Here is a 22,210-nt window from a genome sequence, read left to right as displayed (position 1 = left end):
TGTACGTGTGTACATGCACACACGTGGAAGTCAGAGGACAACTTGTAGTAGTTGGCTCTTCCCCACCATGCGGGTCTGGGCATTGACATGAGGCTTGTGGCAAGTGTCTTTTCACTGGGCTCCAGATCTTCTGTTTTCAATGCTGGGGTTTTGTTTTTTGTTTTACTTTTATAGATGATTTGTTGATGTTTTTCGGTGGTTGCTTTATTCATTATCCTATGAGATTTGAAATTTGTAAGTTTCCTTTTTTATTTTTTACAGAGAAGGTCTTGTCTGTGAATTATAACTTTAGTTTTTTTCCCTTTTTGATCCATGTGCCCTTTTTTCTGGTTCACTTAGAGCTGGTGTAACCCTGTTTGATTTTCTTGCTTACAAGTCTGATTACCAGTAGCTTTTCCCTTAGCTCTAGTTCAGTATCACTCCATTATCTATGTGGTACATGTGGTCTTTGTTTCCTTCTCGTTCACCCTGTTGTGCCAGGCATTGACTCCAGGGACCTCATTGCACTGCTCAGGCGGTCTTCATGGAGCTGCATCCCAACCTCAGATAACCATTTTGTTGGTTAGAAACAGAGTTTCCTTCACTGTGTATCTCCTGCCAGCAGCCTGGAACTTGCCATATAACCCAGGCTGGCCTCAAATTCAAAGTCCCCTTGCCTCTACTTCTTGAATTATGGAATTATAAGCATGTGCCACTATGCCTACAAATTATTCAGAAGTACTTCTTCTTTTTTTTAAACTACACGTGTGAAATTTTAAAACTGCCCATTTCAATTACAGAGAATTGAGGTTGAAAACATGGTCTACATGGTAATAGTTCTTTGGTACTTTTTGAGACATTTGTGGCTTGGCATATTTGTTGTGGATTTTTGTCAAATAGTCTCTGTGTGCTTAAACAAGATCGTATTTTCTTCTTTTGAAAATGTTTAAAAGCTCTGTGTATGTGTGCTGTAAGCCATGTGTGGAAATTAGAGGAGAACTCTTTTAGGTTCTGAGAATTCAGCTTAGGTCGATAGGCTTGCATAGCAAGTACCTTTACCTAGTGGGTCGTCTTGCCAACCCAAGAGTGTGTGTTTTCTAGTTGTTTGTTACAGGAATTTATATCTAGTAAACTTAATTTGTTGATTACCTTTAAATAGCCCATTCTCCACCAATTTTTGCTACTTGATTTTTCAGAGACAAAAGTAAACAGCAATAACAGAAAAATTTGGAAGAAGGGTATTGGTCTGTTTTGTACAACCATATAGCTTAGCAGTTTCGTGCTTTTTCCCTGTACGAGGAAATGACAGGTCTAAGCATAGCAGGTCTGAAAGGTAATGGATTCCTGTCTGCTGAAGACTTGACACTAGTGCTTCTCCCTCTCAGTGCTCGGTGGAGCCTGTCCAGGACGTGCATGTAAACTGCTCTCTCCTCCTCTCCAGGCTGATTTGCGGTGGAGGTAGAAGGTGAAATAGTATTTGCTGTGTTCTCGTCCTTGGCTCGGCCTTTCCAGTCAGACCCTGTGAAGTGAGGGGAGTGAGGTGATTTCTTCTTAAAATTTGCACTTAATTCCCAGTATTCTAACTTGCCCCCCTAGAGCCATAGCTACACTCCCCTCTTTGAGACAGAACTCCAAAGCATAGCGGCCTGGCTAAATTCACTCCTGTGTCTGTGGCATCTGTTGTTGCTGTGTTTCCTCCTTTAGAGCCACAGGCCGGGCTCTTGTTGAAAAGATCTCATTCCAGCACTGTCAGGCACACAGTCAGCTGCGTAAGAGAGGGATTCTTGACTTGCGGCCCATGTCTTTCCACCTGCGCTGTCTGAAGGAAGTCGTTGAAGCATTGTCCTTGTGTTGTCCTTATCTGTCTTGGATGTAGCACCGGCAACCATGGTAATTAGAATGTCAGCCCTGCACGTGTCTTACATCCCTTTTACAACAGGAGCTTCATTGTCTAGTTTCTGATTGCCTCAAAACGCATCAGCGAGAACTCAGTGCTTGCATGTACCTGCCCTTCTGAATTGGCACCACAAAAGGTTCTGGATAGCCGAGCTGTTACATGCAGCAGAGTGAAAAGCTGTAGCATTTACTTGCGTTGCTGCTATGTTTCTGAAGGAGGGAGGATGAAAGAAAAACCTGGAGTGATTTTTGGAATCAGCCTTTGGCTTGGAGTATATTTCTGGTGTCCTAGGTAGGGCCTCCTTAGGGAGGCCATTCCCCCTTTGACCCTCAGTTTCGTAAACTTTTAGAAAAATAGGGCACAAAAAGTTTTATTTTGTAGTTTTGCCAAACTAATTAATATAAGGTGCTACATATATAACACTTAGTGTCTAAATGCTCAAAGATGAAAGTGTTATAATAAGCATTTATTTATTCAGAGAGGGAAGGAGAGAGAGAGATTGATTCCCTGGCAATAGGATGATAAGATGATAGCTGTTTTAAGAACTAGTTAAACAATTCAATACACAAGATGGCAGATTTAAAGAAGGCTGGCCTTTGGGTCCCACGAGCCTTCTTCTTTTATGAGGCTTCTAACCCTCATTTTAGCACTGGCATTCATTACTGGCCGCCTTCATTCCCATCCTTGAAAGGCAATCTCCCGGGGAACTGCTTTTTTATGAGACGCTCCCTCCTGGGTGAGCTTTACAAGAGAAAAGTAGACATCTTGGCACTTAAACTTTTCTCACAGTTTCACAAATAGCTCAAGGTCATCCTTGCAGAATGGAGACTAACTCCTAATTGTTTGTGCAGTTACTCTTATTGTGTCCACATGTCGGGCTCACTTTTATCTTTGGAAACCATTAACATTCTTCATTTCTTTGGGATGAGCCAGAAAACACAGACTCTTGGTGCCTGAATATTCATTCAGAGAGCCCAGCCAGACCACATGCGAGGATGTGAAAGACCAGGTCTCCATGTGACCTGGGCGATGGCCTCAAGGCTGTATTTTTTGGAATATGTTACTCCAGTGTGGTTATGTTAGTCAAAGGAGAGCCAAGATTTTCCCAAAGAGGGCAGTGGTGCAGTAGTAGCTTTGGCTGTTGGTGTAAGAGGTGCGGGTAGATCAGCTTGGTCCAATGGTACTCTACCTCCAATGCCTTAAGACTCTTGCTTAGAAAGAAGTGGAGATATACTCTCCAATCTATAAGGGAAAGTAGATGATTTTCTGTAAATATGTCTCTTCTAAGAAATGACAATTTCAGTATTTGTTAAAAATGGTTATCCAATGGGATCCAAGAGATATTTCCTAGATATTTATTATGTGTCCCAACTATAATGTACAGAGACCAACTGGAACATTTGCTGCTGACAAAGAATTTGCAGGTTAAAAACGTGAGATGGTGTCTCAGTATCACTATCTAGAGTGCACATGCTACCACCGTGCTTTCCAGTCCTGCGCATGTGTACAACATACCCAGATCCTTTCACTTGGTAGCGATTAGCTGAGGAGAGAGGCCCTCTGCATATGAAGATCACAAAAACTCGATGAAAGGCTGGCGAGTTACAGAAAAGGTTAAAGGGTTTGTGGGAAGAATGGTCAAGACTTTAATTACAACGGCCAGCAGAGAATACTCCAAGCAGGTGCACAGCCAGAAAGGTGGGCAGTGTCTATTGAATATTGAGGTTGGCCAAAGCAGATGTGGGCATTGGCCAGCTTTTAAAAGGACCATGAGGACCCACATATGAAGTTTGAACTTGACACTTGTTAAGGGGGTGTTCGAAGACACTCTGGCCGGAAAGGTGAGACACTGTCTCAAGAGATTCTTGCAATACCAAGGTGTGGATCATCCTTTTCCGGTGGTTGTCCCTAGTGCTCTAGCTGGGAGGCCTTGGAATTTGGAGCTAGATCTCTCTTGTAATCCATAAGCAGCTCATTGGCATCAAGGTGGCTTGTGAGCCACTGTCTAGAAAGCAGTTCAGATCATACAGATGCAGCTGCTCAGGCTGTTTACTAGGAAGAACATTTTTCTGGGCTCCAGGGCATCTCACAACCTGTGGTTCTTAGTGGTTTCAAGTTTATGGTTACATAGACTTTATGTGATTCAGTGACTTGATACATCTGAAACTCATAGATGCCCCTTAAGAAAAACAAAACCCAAAAACCACACATACAATAAATGTTAGATTTAAAAAAACAAATCAAACCCACTATGATGCATTTACATTATAGCACATTATTTTAAAACAGAGGGAAACACTGAGGCATCGCTGGAGTTTTTGTCTTGTAAATATTTATGCATGGAGCCTAGAAGAAAATGTAGGCTTGTGCCCAGTTCCTTACTTTGAGCAGAATTAATCACTATTTAGATAAAAACAACTATTGTGGGAATTAAGGAAAGGCTAGGTTGACCATTGTGGGTTAGTTAGTTGACAGAGGGCTTGGGATGGAAGGGTCATTAAGCTTGAGGTCTGATAGATGTTACTCCAAAGGAGATGTAGGCTCCAATTTTTGGTTAAACTCATTTCTAGCATGCCCATCCCGGCATTATTATAGTTCTTAGAAACCCAGAATAAGAGCACATCATAAAGGAAGGTCTTGTTGATTTATTTCAGGATTGAATTATTGACATAGTTTATGTACCATTTTATGGGTCATAAATTTATGGAGTTTTCTCATTTAGAGTATACAGTGATTTTTAGTATGTTTGCAGTTTTGCAACCACCACCAGTATTTAATTTTTAAAGTTTTATTATTTTAAACTGGGATATAATTCGTAAAGTTTACCATTTTAAAGCATACATTTCAGGGGCTGGAGAGATGGTTCAGAGGTTAATAGCACTGGCTGCTGCTCTTCCAGAGGTCTTGAGTTCAATTCTCAGCAACCACATCTATAGTGGGATCTGATGCCCTCTTCTGGTGTAAAGGTAGATACAGATAGAGAACTCACATAAAAAATTAAAAAAGCATTCAGTTTCATAGATTTTCTTTTTAGTATATTGACAAAGTATTACAAGAATAATGACTTCTAAATTCCAGACATTTTGATCACTTCCAAAGAAATACTCATTCTATTGTCAGTTACTTCTTCCCCTTCCACAATCAACCATTTATCTACTTTCTGTCTCTATGGATTTGCCTATTCTGGATATTTAATGTAAATGGATTCAGACAGTATATTTCTCTTTTGGTCTGGCATTTTTTTGTTTTGTATAATTCTTTCAAGGTTTATCCATGTTTCAGTGTTTATCAATGTTATATATAGTACATATAATAATTTGATGCATTATATATAATATATAATAAACTTTCATTGATATACGTGAACATGCTTGTCTGCGTGCGTGCGTGCGTGCGTGTGTGTGTGTGTGTGTGTGTGTGTGTGTAGGTAGGCCAGAGGTTAACACTAGGATTCTGCCTTGGTTTCTCTCTACTTTTACTTACTCATGGGTTTGACTCAGCTAGCTGGCTAGTGAGCTGTAGGAATCTGCCTGTTCTCCTGTCCTGTGTTGGGATACAGATTGGTGATTGGTGCTGCTGCACCCATCTCTCTTATGTGGGTGCTGAGGATCTGAGCTCATGTCTTCACGCTTCTGTAGTAAGCACTTTACCATCTGAGCCATCTCCCCAGCCTTACTTAGTCTCTCAAGTTTTTATTGCTGAATAAGTTTCCTGTGTGTAGTTAATAACACACGCTTGGCTCATATCTTTTGCTTTTCTGTAACACCTTTCAAAGGAAGACAGGGACAAGGCACAGGTGCTCGTCGTTCCCCTCCCCTGCCTTAGCGTTTAGACAGGTTGTCCATTCAGTCGATAAGTGGGGCTTACAGAGAAGTAGGCCACCATAGTGTGTAAGCACATTGATGTCCTGCATCGGATGAAAGAATCAAAGCGAGATGTGGCTGTTTTAATGGTTTGTCCAGTCCATTCTCCCTCTGGCTTCAGGTTTCCTGTATTATCATCCATCTGAATGTGTTCATTTCCTGTGATACATCTGAAAAAATACTCTTGTTCACATTGAAACAAAACATCCCCTGACCAGCTGAAGGCCTGCGAGTGGGAGAGGACAGGACAGCCTAGCCTTTAATCACTGGGAGTGATCCTCTTCTGCTTTTCAACTCTGACAGGCTGCTTCTCAGCACTTGATCATCTAGCTCAAGGTTGCTGAAAGAATGGTTCAAAGAGAAGGGTCCTGGGAAAATTCCGTTCACTCGCTCTTTCCTCACCCAGCGTAATGGCAGTGCTAACATGCCAAGAATCTTCATTTTGGTTTTAGAGAGCTCACCAGGCTTAAAACCTGATGACTGACATTCACATTGGTCCTTGTCAGAGCTATAAAATCTCAGGCAAATGTCTCATTTGCAAAGCAGGAGTCACACTCCTCCAAAAGATTCTGCAAGGATTTGATGAAAATCATTTATGCTAAGTGTGGCACTGGGCAGGTGTCTAGTATGTACAAGTCTTTGTTCGTACCGTCTGTGGTGGTCAGGAAGTAGGGATAAAAGTCGCAGGAAAACCCCAAACACAGGTGTTTAGCAACAGTGTTGGTTGAATTTGCACTTGGGTTTCTTTTTTTTTTTTTTTTTTTTTTTTGGGTTTTTCGAGACAGGGTTTCTCTGTGGTTTTGGAGCCTGTCCTGGAACTAGCTCTTGTAGACCAGGCTGGTCTCGAACTCACAGAGATCCGCCTGCCTCTGCCTCCCGAGTGCTGGGATTAAAGGCGTGCGCCACCACCGCCCGGCTGCACTTGGGTTTCTAAGGGAGATGCTTTTTGTGGACTAAAGTGGTTTTTGCGAGTGAGCAGGTAGAGAGAATCATTTAGCTTTTGCTGCATAACAAAGCACTCCAACATTTAGTGGATTAATATAGCACTATTTTATTTAAAGCATGATTCTATAGGTTAGCAAATTTGCACTTAGATATTTCTTTTGGTCTGGTTCGTTTGGCTCAGATCTGTGGTCAGCTAGTACAATAGCAGTTGGGCTGGCTTGCGTTAAGGCTTCATCTAAGACAGCTGCTGACTAGTGCCCTTCCATATGGTGTTTTACTACTGGGAAGCTCACTGAAATTGATTAACACTGAATCCAGAAGATTTTGAATGTCTCTGCTGGCTATGTATAGTCAGGACCAGGAGTTTAAATCATTGCACCTTCTGGGATAGGAGCTATCTCTTTCAAAAAAAAAAAAATTGTAGTAAAATGTGCACATTATAAAACCCCAGTCTGGGAATTAGTCTGTTGTGCTATTTCCTAAATCGTGTTTGGGGGCTAGGGGTGTAGCTCAGTCGGTAGACTGCTTGCCTGTTATGCACAAGGTCCTGGGTTTGATTCCCAGAAACACCATACCCCCAGATGATCCTCTCCAATAACCTGATATCATCTTTAGCTCTTTGGTAATTTGGTGCATGTAAGCTTTTACTGATTGTTTAGCTATAACTAAATTCCTTAAAAAAAAATTTCCAGTTTATGTCTGACTATATGGTTAGATTAAAAAAAATTGTCTAATCCTAAACATAGTTTTGAGGGGTCTCTGAATGGTGGCTCATGGCAGAGATAATCAGGTCCCTGGCATTGGTAGCACACGATGAAAGCAAAGACGTTGCTAGAATTTCTTATTTATGCTTCTTAGTTGTTGAAAGATACAAAGAATAGTTGTTTTAGCTCTAAAAATATTAGGAATCTTTTAAGGAGTTGTGAAGGGCTGTTGTTGTCAAGCAAATAATTGAAATATGAGGAAAGCAAATGTTGCCACTTTTTCATCTAAGCAGTGATAGAAATGGACATGCTATATTCTTCTGTTAGACATTCTTATGGGATGATTTAAAATTAAGCCACAAAAAGTCTCATCCCTGACTTAAATTTTATGTATTTATTTTGCATTACATTTAATTTATTTATTTTGAAACAGAGTGTCACTGTAGTACAGCTTGGCCTGGAATTCATGCTGTAATGTGTAGCCCATGCGATAATGTGTTGTGTTTGGTGTCATATTTTGGTCCTCAGATTGGTAGTGGTGGTTTTCCCCTAGGTACTTCTTAAATGCCCATTAGTTTTTAAAAAGTGAATCTTTAATTGATTAGAGTAATCTTAGTTTATTGCACTAGTAATTTATTAGACCTCAAGATATCCATCCAAATAGCCCAGTTTAGTAAGTGTTTGAGCATTTATGAAAAAATCACACCCATTAGCATTTATAAAGTTGCAGGGGACATGCTACAGACACTTCAGCTAGATGGAATTTCCCCAGTTATTAGGGCCCCAGATTCAACTTTTCTCCAGAAGGATGAGTTGGGGGTGTCAGGTTGGCCACATCAAACATTGCTGTTGGTTGCTTCTAAAAGGATCTCACACCAATGTATGTGCCGGCCTGTTTGCTACCAGTCTTAAGTCAAACACTGTCTACTACCTTTTCAGGGTCTCCTTTGAGTTAAAAAAATAATATTTAAAATATTTTAAAAATGCATATTAGTTTCTTATCTCCTCAAATCCATAAAGTATCCTCAGAATTCTCATTCGTTCAATCTATTCAATCTCTTTCTCTCTCTTTTTTTTTTTTTTTTTTTTTTTTTGAGACAGAGTTTCTCTGTGTAGCCTTAACTGTCCTGGAACTCACTCTGTAGACCAGACTGGCCTCAAACTCACAGAGATCCACCTGTCTCTGCCTGCTGAGTTCTGGGATTAAAGGTGTTCACTGCCACTGATTGGCAAAACATTTTATGGTATTTGTTACAAATATTTTCTTTCCATAATTTGTCTTGTATGTGTCTTATACCATTTGTAAATTTAAAATTTATGCTGCTTCCTTCACACACATGAAGTAGCCTATTTTATATATAAATATTTTTTGTCTCATTTGGAAAACCTTTCCTGCAGTTGGGCTTTGAATGCATTCTTATATTTTCCTCTAGAGTTTATAGTTTCTGTTTGCAGCTCTTGTTTATCCATTTGGAAGTTTTTTGTTTTGGGTGTGAGATACTTATCCAATGTAATCCTTCCCCAAACAGCTATGTAGTAGTTTGGATTTTCTGCATTTTCTAGTCTGGTTAGCTGCCTAGTGGATTTAGGGTATTTTGTATGGTTACCATGTTCTGACTGTGTCAGCTCGGCAGTCTCCAGGCTGGTTGGCACTAGGTTTTCTGATAATTTTTGTTCATGTGTAGGATTAGGTGAAAGGTCAGTGTGCAGCTGTCTCAAGCCAGTCCTTCCCATTGAGTTCCCAGAGGAAGGGACTGACCACAGAGCTTCCTGTCTCTTGAGTGAATCCAGTGTTTTGTTTTCATAGTTTGTTCTATTGCAGTTCTTGTAGTACTTTGGTATGCAAAAAATGAAGTTTAACAGTTAACAAAGCAAGCATAAACACCTAATGTTTACATAGAACACATAAAACAGTACATCATGTTCTTGGGTGATTGGCAGGTCTTAGCAAATCCTATATCCACTCCCTCTTAGGAAGGAAGTAGCAATATGGTAAGTGGGCAGTACCCAGCAGTAGGCAAACCTGGGATTGATTGGAATGGTTGGTGATGAGAAAGAAGACAAATGTCTGAGAGGTTTATTTACTATGTTGGTCTTTTTCTCCTGTGTATATCATTTTACAGAGTTCAGTTTATGCTATACATATGATATGCCCCATTTAAATTATTCATAAATAATATTTTAAAAGTTATTTGTGGGCCATACTTAGTGGTATGTGCCTTTCATCCTAGCTCTTGAAAGGCAGAGGGTAGAGAATCTCTGAATTTGGGTCTAGCCTAGTCTGCATAGTGAATTTCAGGCTAGCCAGGGCTACAGCATGAGACCCTGCCTCAAATGAATAAATAAACAAAGAGAAGAGAAAAGAAAAAGTTATATAAGGTTGGGGTATAGTTGAGGGGAAAACATGTGCCTGCTATATACAGGGCTTTGGTCTTGGTCCTCATCACCAGAAGAACCTTATGAAATATTTCACAAATGGAAGAGTTGTTTTCAAGTATATTTGTCTCCTCCTTTCAACTAGAACATGAGCTTATTAAGGAGTTGCTTCCTGTATCATCCTCTGTCTGCTACAATGTTATAGAGAATAATGAATATGATGGCTACAAGTATTTTTAGTCTATTTAAAAGATTATTGGCTATAGGAAACCAATAATAAAAATAACAATAATAATGTAGTTATTATTGATTTCTCAGAATCATTGAAGTACTCAAACCTTTCTGTTTAGAAATAAGAACTCTGGGAAAACATTTGCATGTATTATAGGAGACTTCAGAATCTGTTAAATTCCATAAGAAGTATTTTAATGAGAATTTTTTCTTTCTTTTTAGCTTATTAAAGACTTTATAGACTTCTGTAAAGTCTTTAATTTAAATTTTAAACTTCATTCCAGAGAGAGAATTGACCTGGAGACTGTAGCCCATGTGGGCATCCTGACTGTAACTATATGTTCTTTTTTACCTTTTATTTTTCTTGTTTTTCAGGAAGAGATGAGACCATGCAGCCTGCAAAACCATCTTTCCTTGAATACTTTGAACAAAAAGAAAAGGAAAACCAGATCAACAGCTTTGGCAAGAATGTATCTGGCTCTCTGAAAAATTCTTCAGATTGGAAAATACCACAGGATGGAGACTATGAGTTTGTGAGTAGCTGGAGCTGAGACGCTTATGTCTTCTGGGAGGGGTTTGCAGGGCCACACAAGTTTTGAATTGTGCCACTTGCTCCTTCATGTTGCCTGTGGAGTTGTCTTCAGTGTTGTGTTTTTTTTTTTTTTTTGGTCCTTTTGAGACAAGGTTTCTCTGTAGTTTTGGTTCCTGTCCTGGAACTAGCTATTGTAGACCAGGCTGGCCTCAAACTCACAGAGAAAGCGCCTGTCTTTACCTCCCGCGTGCTGGGATTAAAGGCATGCACCACCAGTGCCTGGCTTTCAATGTATTTGTAAAGATTGATTTTTTTTTTTTTTTGAGCAAGCCTGTTTGAATCCCATCATGGTTGCCATGCAGTGAGTAAGAGCCCTTAAATCTGTACTCCTATCTGCTTTTTCATTTTTTAGATGCTGTAGAAATAGTAATCTTGAGATTTCAGTTGCTTAAATGCTGCCTCCATTCTTAGGTCAGTAGTTCTAGCATTTGAAGAGTTCCTTTATCTTTGTTCTGGTTTTTTCAAACTGAATCATTAGCAGAGAGCTTGGTTTGACAGGCTAGCTGTTTCTGCAGAGGCTTCCATTGGTTCTCAGAGAATGCTTTATTGGGAGAATGTGATGGCTAGAGGGAGTTGGACCCCATGAGTGAACAGGCGAGCTTCTGTCTACTCTACTTCACCCAAGACTCTTCTAATCCGTAGGCTGCAGCGGCCACAGCTCATAGACTCTTCTGTGTGTCCTGTTCAGTATTAAAAAATTAAAACTTGCCGGGCAGTGGTGGCACACGCTTTTAATCCAGCACTTGGGAGATAAAGACAGGCGGATCTCTGAGTTGGAGGCCACCCTGGTCTACAGAGCGAGTTCTAGGTCAGCCAAGGCTACACAGAGGAAACCCTCTCTCAAAAAACAAAGCAAAACAATAAAACAAAACAAACAAAACCCAACAAAAAACAAAACTGAAACTCAGTTGCCCACATTTAAAACTTGATTTTACATAAGATACTGTACTCCAGCTGTACTCCAGCTTGGCCTGGAACGTGGAGGGTCTGACCCCAGTGCTTAGAGTGCTGTCACTCCTGGATGATGGTTGTCTGGGCTGAGTACAGCCGCCCTGTTTGAGCGTGGCTTCTCCAGTTCTCCATGTACCTGGTCAGCGTCACTCTCTTCTGCTGATGGTCTGACCTGTCTCACACTTAGATATATTTGATGTTAGGACTTTTGTTCTAAATCCAAATGGAAATTTGGATTTATATATGAGTGAGCCAACCTGTCATGATAAAATTTCTGTTTTTACCTTCAGAATGCCAAGAGAATTTATTAAAGTTACACATACACACCACAGCATGCATGTGGAGGTCAGAGGACAATTTATAGAAATAAGTTCTCTCCATCCACCTTGTAGGTCCTGGGGATCCCATTCAAGTGCGTAGGCTTGGTGGCAAATGCCTTTACCTGCTGAACCGTCTTGCCAGCCTGAATACTTATCTTGTAAAATGAGTTTATTTTTTAGTTTTGATTGTTTATGTGTGGATCTGTGTGAGAATATGTGCACATGAGCACACATACACATAATACAGTGCCTACAGAGGCCAGAACAGGGCACCTAATGCCCTGGAGTTGGAGTTTCAGGCCACCTGATGTGGCTGCTGGAAAATGAACTCAGCTTGTCTGCAAGAGCAGTGTATACTCAATTTCTAAGCTATTTCTCTATTCCCTTGAGAATTGGTTCTTTAAAATTCTCTTTAAAAGCATTTCGTATTTGAGTAATGAAAGAAGATGGAATTAGGATATACACGAAATAAAACTGAAGATCAAGTGAAAACTGCCTCTGATGCCTTGGTATTATAGCCGTTACTACAGACCTAAAGCAAGGGTTTAGAGTGGTAGTCCAAAAGATGGCACACAAGGTGGTCCCCATCCCAGCAGTTGTCACTATCATCAGGAGATAATTGAACTAGATTCTCTCAGGGCTGCACCAGGTGGTGCTTCAGCCTGCCCTTCTAGTGACACTAACCCCGAAGGTCTTGCCGAAAAGATTTTTAGAGTATAGTGTATCATTATACAAGTTTCTGTTTTTCTTAGTAGGTACCATAATTCAGAGATAGTGTGTTAATAATTTTGTTAATTGTGTTTGATTTTTTAAATTTCTTTCTCCCTTTTGAGTCTCTTATACTTTAATTGGGAATATCAAAGAAATACATGGCACATGGAGAATGTATTTCTGCAAATCTCTAAGTTGTAAAGGTACATTGTGTTGAGGTAAGTCCCAAAGCCTGGGCAGTCTTTGCAAGCTTTGGAGATGGGTGTCTGGGAGGCTAACTAATATGTTTACCGCAGCAGCTTCAAAGAGAGGCTTTCTGATTCTAGACAAGCAGTATATAATTGTGAAAATGATACCCTCTTTCCTCCTGCGAGGGCAATTGCTTTTTTGAAATGAACTTTTTGCTCAAAATGGGAAATAGGAAATAATTTAATCAGAAATGGCAGAATTTGATACTTACCCCCCAAAAAAAACCCTTCATATTTTCATCTGAAATTGGATACTTATCCCATTTCTAAAATTGAATTGTCTTATTTACTAAGTGGAAAAAAACCTTCAATAATTCCCTGTAGTGTTTAAGATATGTAGTGATTAAAGCAAAAAACAGTGCCCAGAAATGCAATATTCTTCAAAACTAATACTTCTATAAACTGATATTTTATAAACAGATCACATTTTTCGAAAAGAATATTCTTTTTATGAGACTTCACATTCTCATCTTGCTATTCCTAATGCCACAAAAAGCTTTAAATTTAAAATCAGTTTGCTTCATGAATCTTCAAAGAAAATTAAAACCACCCATAATATTTTAGTTTAAGATGACGTGCATGCCCAGAGTGGATGCACAAGACAAAACCTTTGTTCTCATGGAGTTCACAATGAGAGAAACAAAGATAAACTCAGCAAATTCAGTAAATAACATCAGGTAGGGCACCACAATGGTAACTTTTGTAAAGCATGGTAAGGGGAAAACGTGGAAGAGGCCTATGTAGATAGAAGTGTCTGTATAAATACAGTGTGAGTCTGTAAGTTGCTACTTGAGACGCCTAGACGAGGGGTCTAGCTTGGCCAACATAGCAAGACTATATCTCAAACACAAACAACATAATGAAACAGAATTCAAGACAAAAGCATTATATGGGAAGAAAACTACTTTATATTGCTATTGGGTACAGAGGAGCTGTAGCAGATCAGAGTCGTGAATCTATGTGAAATATTTATCTGTTGATGGATAGATAGATAAACATGCAACGGAAATACAAAGAACAGTGTGAAAACTGCAAGCATAGTAAAGACATAAATATTATTCTCTCAAAAATGGACACCAGGAACTAGAGATGTAGCTCAGTCGGCAAAGTGCTTGAGGACCCAAGTCCAATCCCCAGAAACTCATTAAAAAGAAAGGGAGGGAGGGAGGGAGGGAGGGAGGGAGGGAGGGAGGGAGGGAGGAAGGGAGGGAGGGAGGGAGGAAGGGAAGTCAGTCCAGAGATTGTGATGTATGTTTGTAACCGCCATTGGTGAGGGGGCAGGGGGGCAGACAGATCCCTGGGCTCACTGGTCAGCCAGCCTGTTTTACATAGTATGCTCCAGACCAGTGAATGAATAACCCTGTCTCAAAAACAATCAACAACAAAAATCCCAAAGCCACAGTGTCTGAAGCACAGGAGTCGAAGATGTTTTGCCGGCCACCACATGCATGTGCACACAAGTGCAGTCACATGCACACGAGCACATGAGTGCACATATGCACACTCTGGACATTTCGGGGTGGTGCTCTAGCTCAGGGGTAGAGTTCATACTTCATGTATTCAAAGACTGGGTCAAGTCCTAGCACCAAAACTAGCACAGCTTTCAACATTTATAGCACTGGAATACTTTTCAAATGAATATTAAACTTTAAGAACAGAAAATGTTTACAAGACTTACCCATCTTTTAAAGTGCTAAAAGAGACATCTCATTCAGTATAGAAATCTTACAGACAATATATTTTGTCTATAATTCAATAGTTTAGAAATCAATAATAAGAAAGTGACCAGAGACATGTTGTCATACTTGACAATGTACAAATGTATCCCTAAGTAATCTTGGCTTTAAAGATAAAATCAGGCCAGGTGGTGGTGGCACACACCTTTAATCTCCTCACTCAGGAGGCAGATGTCTGTGAGTTCAAGGCCAGCCTGGTCCACAAGAGCTAGTTCCAGACAGCTAGGGCTGTTACACAGAGAAACCCTGTCTTGAAAAATCAAGAAAGAAAAAGAAAGAAAAAAGAAAAAATCTGTATAGAAAGTATAAACTGTTGAGAACTGAACTCTATAGAAAGTTCAGATTGCTGTGGTTCAGCACTGAATGCAAGGGGTGCAATAAAGAAACTGCTGATGTGTCTGCTTCATGGCATGGTTAGGATCTTTCTTATGAGTAAGAGAAAAAACATCCAGAGCAGAGCGAGAAAGAAGCAGACTGGACATGGTCAGGGCTGTCTGAGAAGGCAGAAGAGCTGGAGACAGAGAATGAGGGAGAGTGGTGAGAGTATAGCAGGGGAAGGGGAAAAACTTGGTCGTCATAAAGAGAACACATGGGTATCTGGGAGGAGGGAAGCCTGGGGAAGCTGGTGTGGACTTTGAAATGTAAAATACTTACTGAGGGAACCTGGAGGATGGTGTGGACTTTCATATGCATCCACAGGTACATGTCGTCAAAGGAGCCGTGTGTCCCTTCTGCCAGGGGTAAGGAAGTGATTCCTTTTGGTAGATGGGAACTGATTTCTTAAGTTCCTAAGAAATGCTGACTTTTCTCTAAACCCCAGAAATCCTCCTATAGTCCAGGTTGAGCTGGGCCTGGATTCAATTTTGAACCTAGTCGATGGGCCTGCCCTATTTTAAGAGAGAATAGGGTGCCCCTGTACCTGATAGGAACATGTTGAATACAACAACAAAAAGTGGTACTCTGGAAGATACACAATTTTAGCATGCAAGAAGGACTGTAACTAAAGCATTAAGTAGGGTAAAGATAAGAGCAGAATTTAGTGAAATGGAAAAAAAAATTGATCCATGAAACCAAGTTAGTTTGTGGGAGGGACTTGGCTTTGATTGAGTGTGACAGTTATGTAGCTGCCCATCTTAACTATCCTCACTGCATAGCCTCTCTCTCGGCTTTTACAAAATGTTTATAAAACATGCTTTGGGGCTGGAGGTGTGGCTTAGTGTTAGAACCCTGAATATAACCCCAGCCTGTCGAACTTGCACAGAGCTCTGGCTTCAGTCCCCAGCACCACATACAAAACAGCGGGAGGCTGTGGCAGGTGGAGTTCCAGTGTGAGACTAGCCTGGACTACACAGCAAGTCTCTCTTAGAGAAGCGAGAAACGTGGCGGGTGGGTAGCTCGAACGAGAGCAGGAACCTCACTGAGAACCAAGGAAGGTACCAAGAAACCTCTCTTGAAGAATTTTTCCTTTTTTTTAAAAAAATTAAGATTTATTTTTATTTTATATGTGTGGATGTTTTGACTGCATGTATGTCTAAGCACCACATGTGTACAGTGCCCAAAGAGGTCAGAAGAAGGTGTGAGGTCCTCTGGAACTGTAGTTACTCATTGTTGTGAGCCATCATGTGCATCCTAGGAATTGAACCTGGGTCCTCTGGAAGAGCAGCCAGAGCTCTGAACCACCGAGCCAACTCTCTATCTTCTTAGTTTCTTTTGACAAGGTCTGACATCCTGTATAGTCTTGGCTGACCTTGAGCTCACAATCCTGCCTTAGCTTCCCTTATGCTGGGATTAAAGACATACAGCACTGTGTCTGGCTGGAAGAGCATCTGAAAGGTGATCAGGCTTTCTCTAGCTAGAGGAGGAGGGAAAAGGTGTGAGCTGAGAAGGGCAGCTCAGGGCCGTGTAGACCGTCTATAGTAATGTCTGGAGTGTGGGGTGAAGCCATTAGTGCGTAGAGTGCTGTGTCCTTCTTCTTAGTTGTCTTGGATTTTTCCTGGGTATTTTGGAGAAAATAGACTCCTAAGGGAACACAAGGATATAGCTCGCTGAAACCATGTGATAATTGGTCCACCATGATGTTAAAAACCACGAATTGTTAATTCAAAATGATTTTTATGAAAGTACCAGAACCTGAATATTGATTGTTCAGATTCCCTGGATAATCATAAGCTTACAGTTGACGTTTTGTAGGAGGGAAGGATAAATTTAAGCCCTGAGTTTCCTCCAAGAGGCTAGCAAGAATTTCTTGAAACTTTATCTTAACCATTTTTAACTAGATCAGGGCTCCAAGCCTGATTGTAAGTTGAGATTTCTTTGGAATTTTATAAAGAGGCTTTACTGGATTGTCACAACATGGTCGCTCACTCATTCTTCATTAAGTTTCACAGTTTGCCTTAAACTCTCTATACTCCTTAGAAATTAGAAACTGGCTGGGAGGTGAGGCTCACCATTGTCCTCTCATCAGCATGACTGACTTGGTGGCAGGGGTGCTTTGGGCAGTCATACTCAGTACTTTCAAGGGCACATTGTCATGTTTCTGGGAACCCAGATAACTACAGTTTAAGTCTTTACCTTCTATTTTATGTAGACAAAAGTTAAAACATTGTGTTTGAGCTTATTTTCCATCTCATTCAAAATGAATTTTAAATATTAGCTCATGTTCTTAAACATGCCAGTCCCCATGATAAGACAAAATCTTGTGAGCGCTGTCATCATGTAGCTGCAGAAGCCAGTTCATTCTTGTTGAACCCTCTTTCCCAATCTCTACCCTCACGCTTGGTTAGTTTCAAGTAAGTCAAAGGTAGGCATGTATTGTATTATTTCTAAATATTTTATATATGTGTGTTTCTATAAAATATCTAAAGACTCCTTTAAATATAGTAACTCAGTGTACCTTTAAAAATTAAAAATAATTATTTAATATTATAAAGTACTTGTTACTGTTTAGTTTTCTCCAATCATACCTTTTAAAGTTTGCTTTAGAATCCTAACAAGATTCTTTTTAAAAAATTATTTATTTAATTTTATTTTATGTACCTTGGCATGAGGGATCTCCTGGAACTGGAGTTACAGACAGTTGCGAGCTGCTGTGTGGGTGATGGGAATTGAACCTATGTCCTCTGGAAGAACATCTAGTGCTCTTAACTGCTGACCCATCTCTCCAGCCCCCAATAAGATTCTTTTGTAACAATTGTTGCATCAATTAGGGTTCTCTAAAGGAACAGATTTAATAGAATGAGCATGTACACACACACTAAAACCAGGCAGTTGTGAGAGATTTTCCTTGGATGAATGTATGTATGTATGTATGTATGTATGTATGTATGTATGCATACACACATATATGATATGTATTTTTATTATCTAATATGTACGTAAATGCATACATCCTGTTTTTCTAAATTAAAGTGGCTTATAGGCAGTGGTCTGAGTAGTCCAACAAGGGCTGTCTCGTTATGGAAAGGCCCGGATCTGGTAGTTCGGTCCATGAGACTGGATTCCTCCAGCAGTCACAATCTGGTGCTGGAGTCCCAGGGAAGTCCTAGAGAGGTTCTGATTTCCAGTCTTTGATGGAATCTTGGAAAAGTAGATTATAGCATCAATAAAGGGATGTCTCAGCAACAGGATATATGGACTTTCTAGTCAGAGTGAGGGCAAGCAGCAAACAAAAGAAAAAAACAAAAAAGAAAGCTCCCTTCTTCCACACTGTTTTATGTGGGGCTGCCATCAGAAGGTGTGGTCTTGTACCTCAAATAATGCAGCCAAGGAAAATCCTTGCAGATGTACCCAGCTGCCTGGGTTTAGTTAATTGCAGATGTAGTCAGGTTGACAACCAGACTGGCTAACAGTCATGCCTCTCCTGTCTCTTCATTTACAGTCTCCCGTTCCCACACACTTTGCGATACTGTTGGGTTAACCAGTGGTTGTTCCTTACGCTTGGCCAGACTCCTGGATATTGCTGATTGTGATCCTTTTAGTCATGTTAAATTTCTTATTTATTATATGTGGGTTGTTCATTGTATAGCAGGAGTTCTCAGGATCCCTTCTTGTTTCTCAGAATTATTGAGGTCCTCAAACAGCTTTTATCTGTGTGGGTTTTACTTCTTGATGCTTGACAGAGTTAGAAACTAAAACAGATAAAGCTAAAACTTTAATTTTAGCACCCTTGCTTAGCATGGGTAAAGCCTTTAGTTTGAAGTATTCCTTTCCCTGAAAAAAAACCCCAAAAAACAAAAAAAATCAAACCAATGTTAAGAATGTTATTCTAAAGCAGAATAAAATAATTCCTTGATTCATTTAAGATAGCCACAAACCTATTATATATTAATATAAATATTTTTATGTAAAAATCATATTCCATCCTATAACAAAAATGAGTAATAGTGACAATGTCAACTTGTTTTCAAATCTGTATGAATGGGAGATTGCTAGATTATTATATGAGCATTTGCATTCAGTCTGTCATACATTGTTTTATGTGGAGAGTGCCAAACAAAGATATGCTATTAGAAAAGGGAGATGCATCTTAATAGCTTGTTCATATAATTATAGATCTTTTTCTCTAACCTTGCATGGGGGTAGTTTTCCTTTTGAAAAAGATTTTATTTTTGTGTGTGTGTGTTTTGTATATGGGTATATAGTTATGAGAGGAGACGTCTGTAGGGGTCAGAAGAAGGCTTCGGATCTTCAGGAGCTGGAATTACAGGTGGTTGTGAACTGCCTGACTTGGGGGCTGGCGCTTGAACTTGGGTCCTTCGAAAGACCTGCAAGTGCTCTTCACTGCTGAGCCAGCTCTCAGCCCCAACAGTGCTGGTTTCTTACAGGTTAGTGATGGAGAATCTGAAGCCATCAATTGCTCATATTCTGGTACTGCATATAGGAGCCCATTGATTTATTCTGTGTTTGAATAGAAGGTTTATGTGAATATGGTTTGGTAACACCGTGGCTTGGTCATCTGGAAAACATTGCCTCAGTAAGTTACAGAGATCTGCCAAAGTGTTCCTTGACATTATAACCAGTCTCATCAACAGAGTGTCTATGTAGGGGAAGCTGTCAAACTCACCATGGCAGTCAGGTTTTCTGAAGTTCTAATTTTTGTTTGAAAGTTGGAATTTTATCGTTGGCAGCAAACACTGTCAGCTGTTTTATGTGCCAGACTCACTTTTTCATTTTTAAGGAAATGTCTGCCAGACACCCAAGCCTACATAACCGCAATCTGTTAATATTTCTTTCAAGTGAAATTGATGTTCCATGGAAAAAGCAGCCGATTGGGCTCACAGCTTCGATTGCATAAGTAGTTTGCTTAAGACAACCATCGATTTTGGTTAAAAAAGTGCTTTGTGTGAACCTCCCTTTTCATCGTGGACACCATTTTAAAAAGCTGTAATAAAATTAATACTTCTGCTTTACCTGAGACCACCCTAAAGGAATGGGCTTAGGTTTTTTGTTAAAGGTTTTTCTAATTTAACTTTACTTTTTAACTGTAATTTGTAACCATGGAGAATGCAGTCACTGCTAATGCCTGCTTGGTCCTGCTTCTTGATTCATAATAAAGTTGGCACGTCTACCTCCCATCCTCGCTTTGTACCTCCAGTGCAGGTGTCAGCAAAGGCAGCTAAGGTCTTAGAACTGTAATGAACAGTTTGATTTTTCAGAGATGCCCAAGAGAGGGTTCTCTGGGCCATAACTGAGGAACTGCTAATGGATCTCTCAAGTATGGTTGAACTCAGGTTCAGCTTTTTGGCAAAGGCATTTCCTGGTGTATATGTGTTCCTCATCTGGAGGTTGGCAGGGTCTGCATTTGTGTGTAATTTTCTCTCTTTTATTTTGGTGAAAGCTACTTAGGCAGTTGCCTAAATGCCATTTCACTCAAGGATACAAGATGGTACTATCTGACCACTTCTCTATTTATCACACAAAGGTCCTCTAAAAGGTCTCATTAATGATGTGGATATTCTCAGCTACTGTCCATGTATGACAGACAGAATTTATACTAGATGTCCCCATTTATTTGCTGTTTTTCAAAATAACTATTTGGTTATCTACCAATCTACAAAGACAATCATTGATTTTAAAAGGTTTTGTTTTTTGTTTTTGTTTTTACTTTAAAAATTTATTTTTGGTTAGTATACAAGGAAATGCATTCTAGTGTGACATTTTCTTTCTAAAAATTTACATGTATGTGTATATGAGCACTTATGTAGAAGTCAGAAGACAAATTGTGGGAGTTGTCTCTTGCTTTCCACCATGTATGTATGCTCTAGGGTGGAGCTCAGGTCGGCTGGCATGGCAGCAATGACCTTTGCCCCCTGAGCCATCTTGTCAGTCCTACTGTGACATTTTTACTCCAGCCCCAGTCTCATGCTGTGCTCCCCTTTGTCCACTTTGACCCTGGCTGTCCCCCCACCATCAAACCCATTACCTCCTCTTGATTGTACCCTTGCCCTTCTCATTCCCTTTCTGCTGTCATGTCCTGCATCTCTATATGTCTTTCTGAGTCTGACTCCTTTGCCGTCTCCCCAGATGCCTGTCTTCTTCTTTATAGTGAGACAAATCTCTCTGTCTGTGTGCCACGTTCCATTATCTGTTCTCGTGTGGACGGTGTCTAGGCTGAGATGGGTAGTGCAGCAGCAAGTACTGATGTGCAAGTGTTTCTCTGCTGCACTCACTTGGCTCCTAGATGCAGACCCAGGCCGAGTCATACGACAGTTGTGGCTTTAGTTTTTAGGGGTGTTTGTTTGTTTGCCTTTGTATTTTGAGACAAGGTCTTACTTTGTAGCCCAGGCTAGCCTCAAACTTGTAGCAGTTCTCCTGCTTCAGCCTCCTAAGTTCTGGGAGTACAGTGTGAGCCCACCAAACACAGCTTGATTTTAGTTTTTAAAAGTGCCTCCATGCTGATTTACATAGTGACTGCCAGTTTACACCAGACCCCACAGAAGTATATAAGTTCATCTTTGTCTACATCCCCACGAGCATTTGTTACAGGTTCATTTGTTTTCTTTCTTTAAGATTTTTTTTTTTTAATGGAGAGATGGCTCAGTGGTTAAGAGCACTTGCTGTTCTTCAGAGAACTTGTATTCAGTTCCCAGCACCCACATGACAGTGGCTATGAACTACCTATAACTGTAGTTCCGGGTATCTTGTATCCTCTTCTGGCTTCTGAGGGCACCAGGCATACACACTACGCATGCATGCATGCATATATATGTATGTGTGTGTGTGTGTGTGTATGTGTGTGTGTGTATTCAAGCAAGCACTCATACACTTAAAAAATAGAAATAAATCTTTTAAAAGCAAATAAACATTTAAACAGGGTGTGCCTGTTGGAATTTATGTGTATCCCTCTGTGCAGTTGTCCTGGGTGGCCAGAAGAGAGTGTCATATCACCCGAGACTGGAGTGACAGACATGATTTGTACTTTTTTTTTTTTTTGAAGAACCATTTATTCAGTTAATTAGCCCATTTATTTATTGGATGATTTATAATTTTGATCTTTAATTCTTGGAGTTACTTAGGGATTATAGATAGCAGTCCTCTGTTGGTCAAGGTTTTCTCCCAGTATAGGGTCTGCACACTCTCCTGGCTTTCTTTGTTGTGCAGAAACCTTTTGTCAATCTTAGGATGAATACCTGAACTCTTGGAGTCTATCTCAGAGAGT

At 40.2% G+C, this 22,210-nt stretch overlaps 1 protein-coding gene across 1 annotated transcript in view; it reads left to right on the top strand.

Moving 5' to 3' along the window:
* Nucleotides 1-22,210, top strand: part of Stk4 (serine/threonine kinase 4) — an 88,612-nt gene that overhangs the window by 36,874 nt on the left and 29,528 nt on the right. Inside the window, exon 10 of the mRNA XM_057780755.1 lies at nucleotides 10,371-10,528. Coding sequence (XP_057636738.1) covers nucleotides 10,371-10,528 — 158 coding nt within the window. The remainder of the gene's footprint in view (nucleotides 1-10,370; nucleotides 10,529-22,210) is intronic.

The sequence above is a fragment of the Chionomys nivalis genome, chromosome 9 (genome assembly GCF_950005125.1).
Source record: "Chionomys nivalis chromosome 9, mChiNiv1.1, whole genome shotgun sequence".
NCBI lineage: Eukaryota > Metazoa > Chordata > Mammalia > Rodentia > Cricetidae > Chionomys > Chionomys nivalis.
The sequence above is the reverse complement of the archived record's forward strand: the minus strand, read 5'-3'. Positions and strand labels throughout refer to the sequence as shown.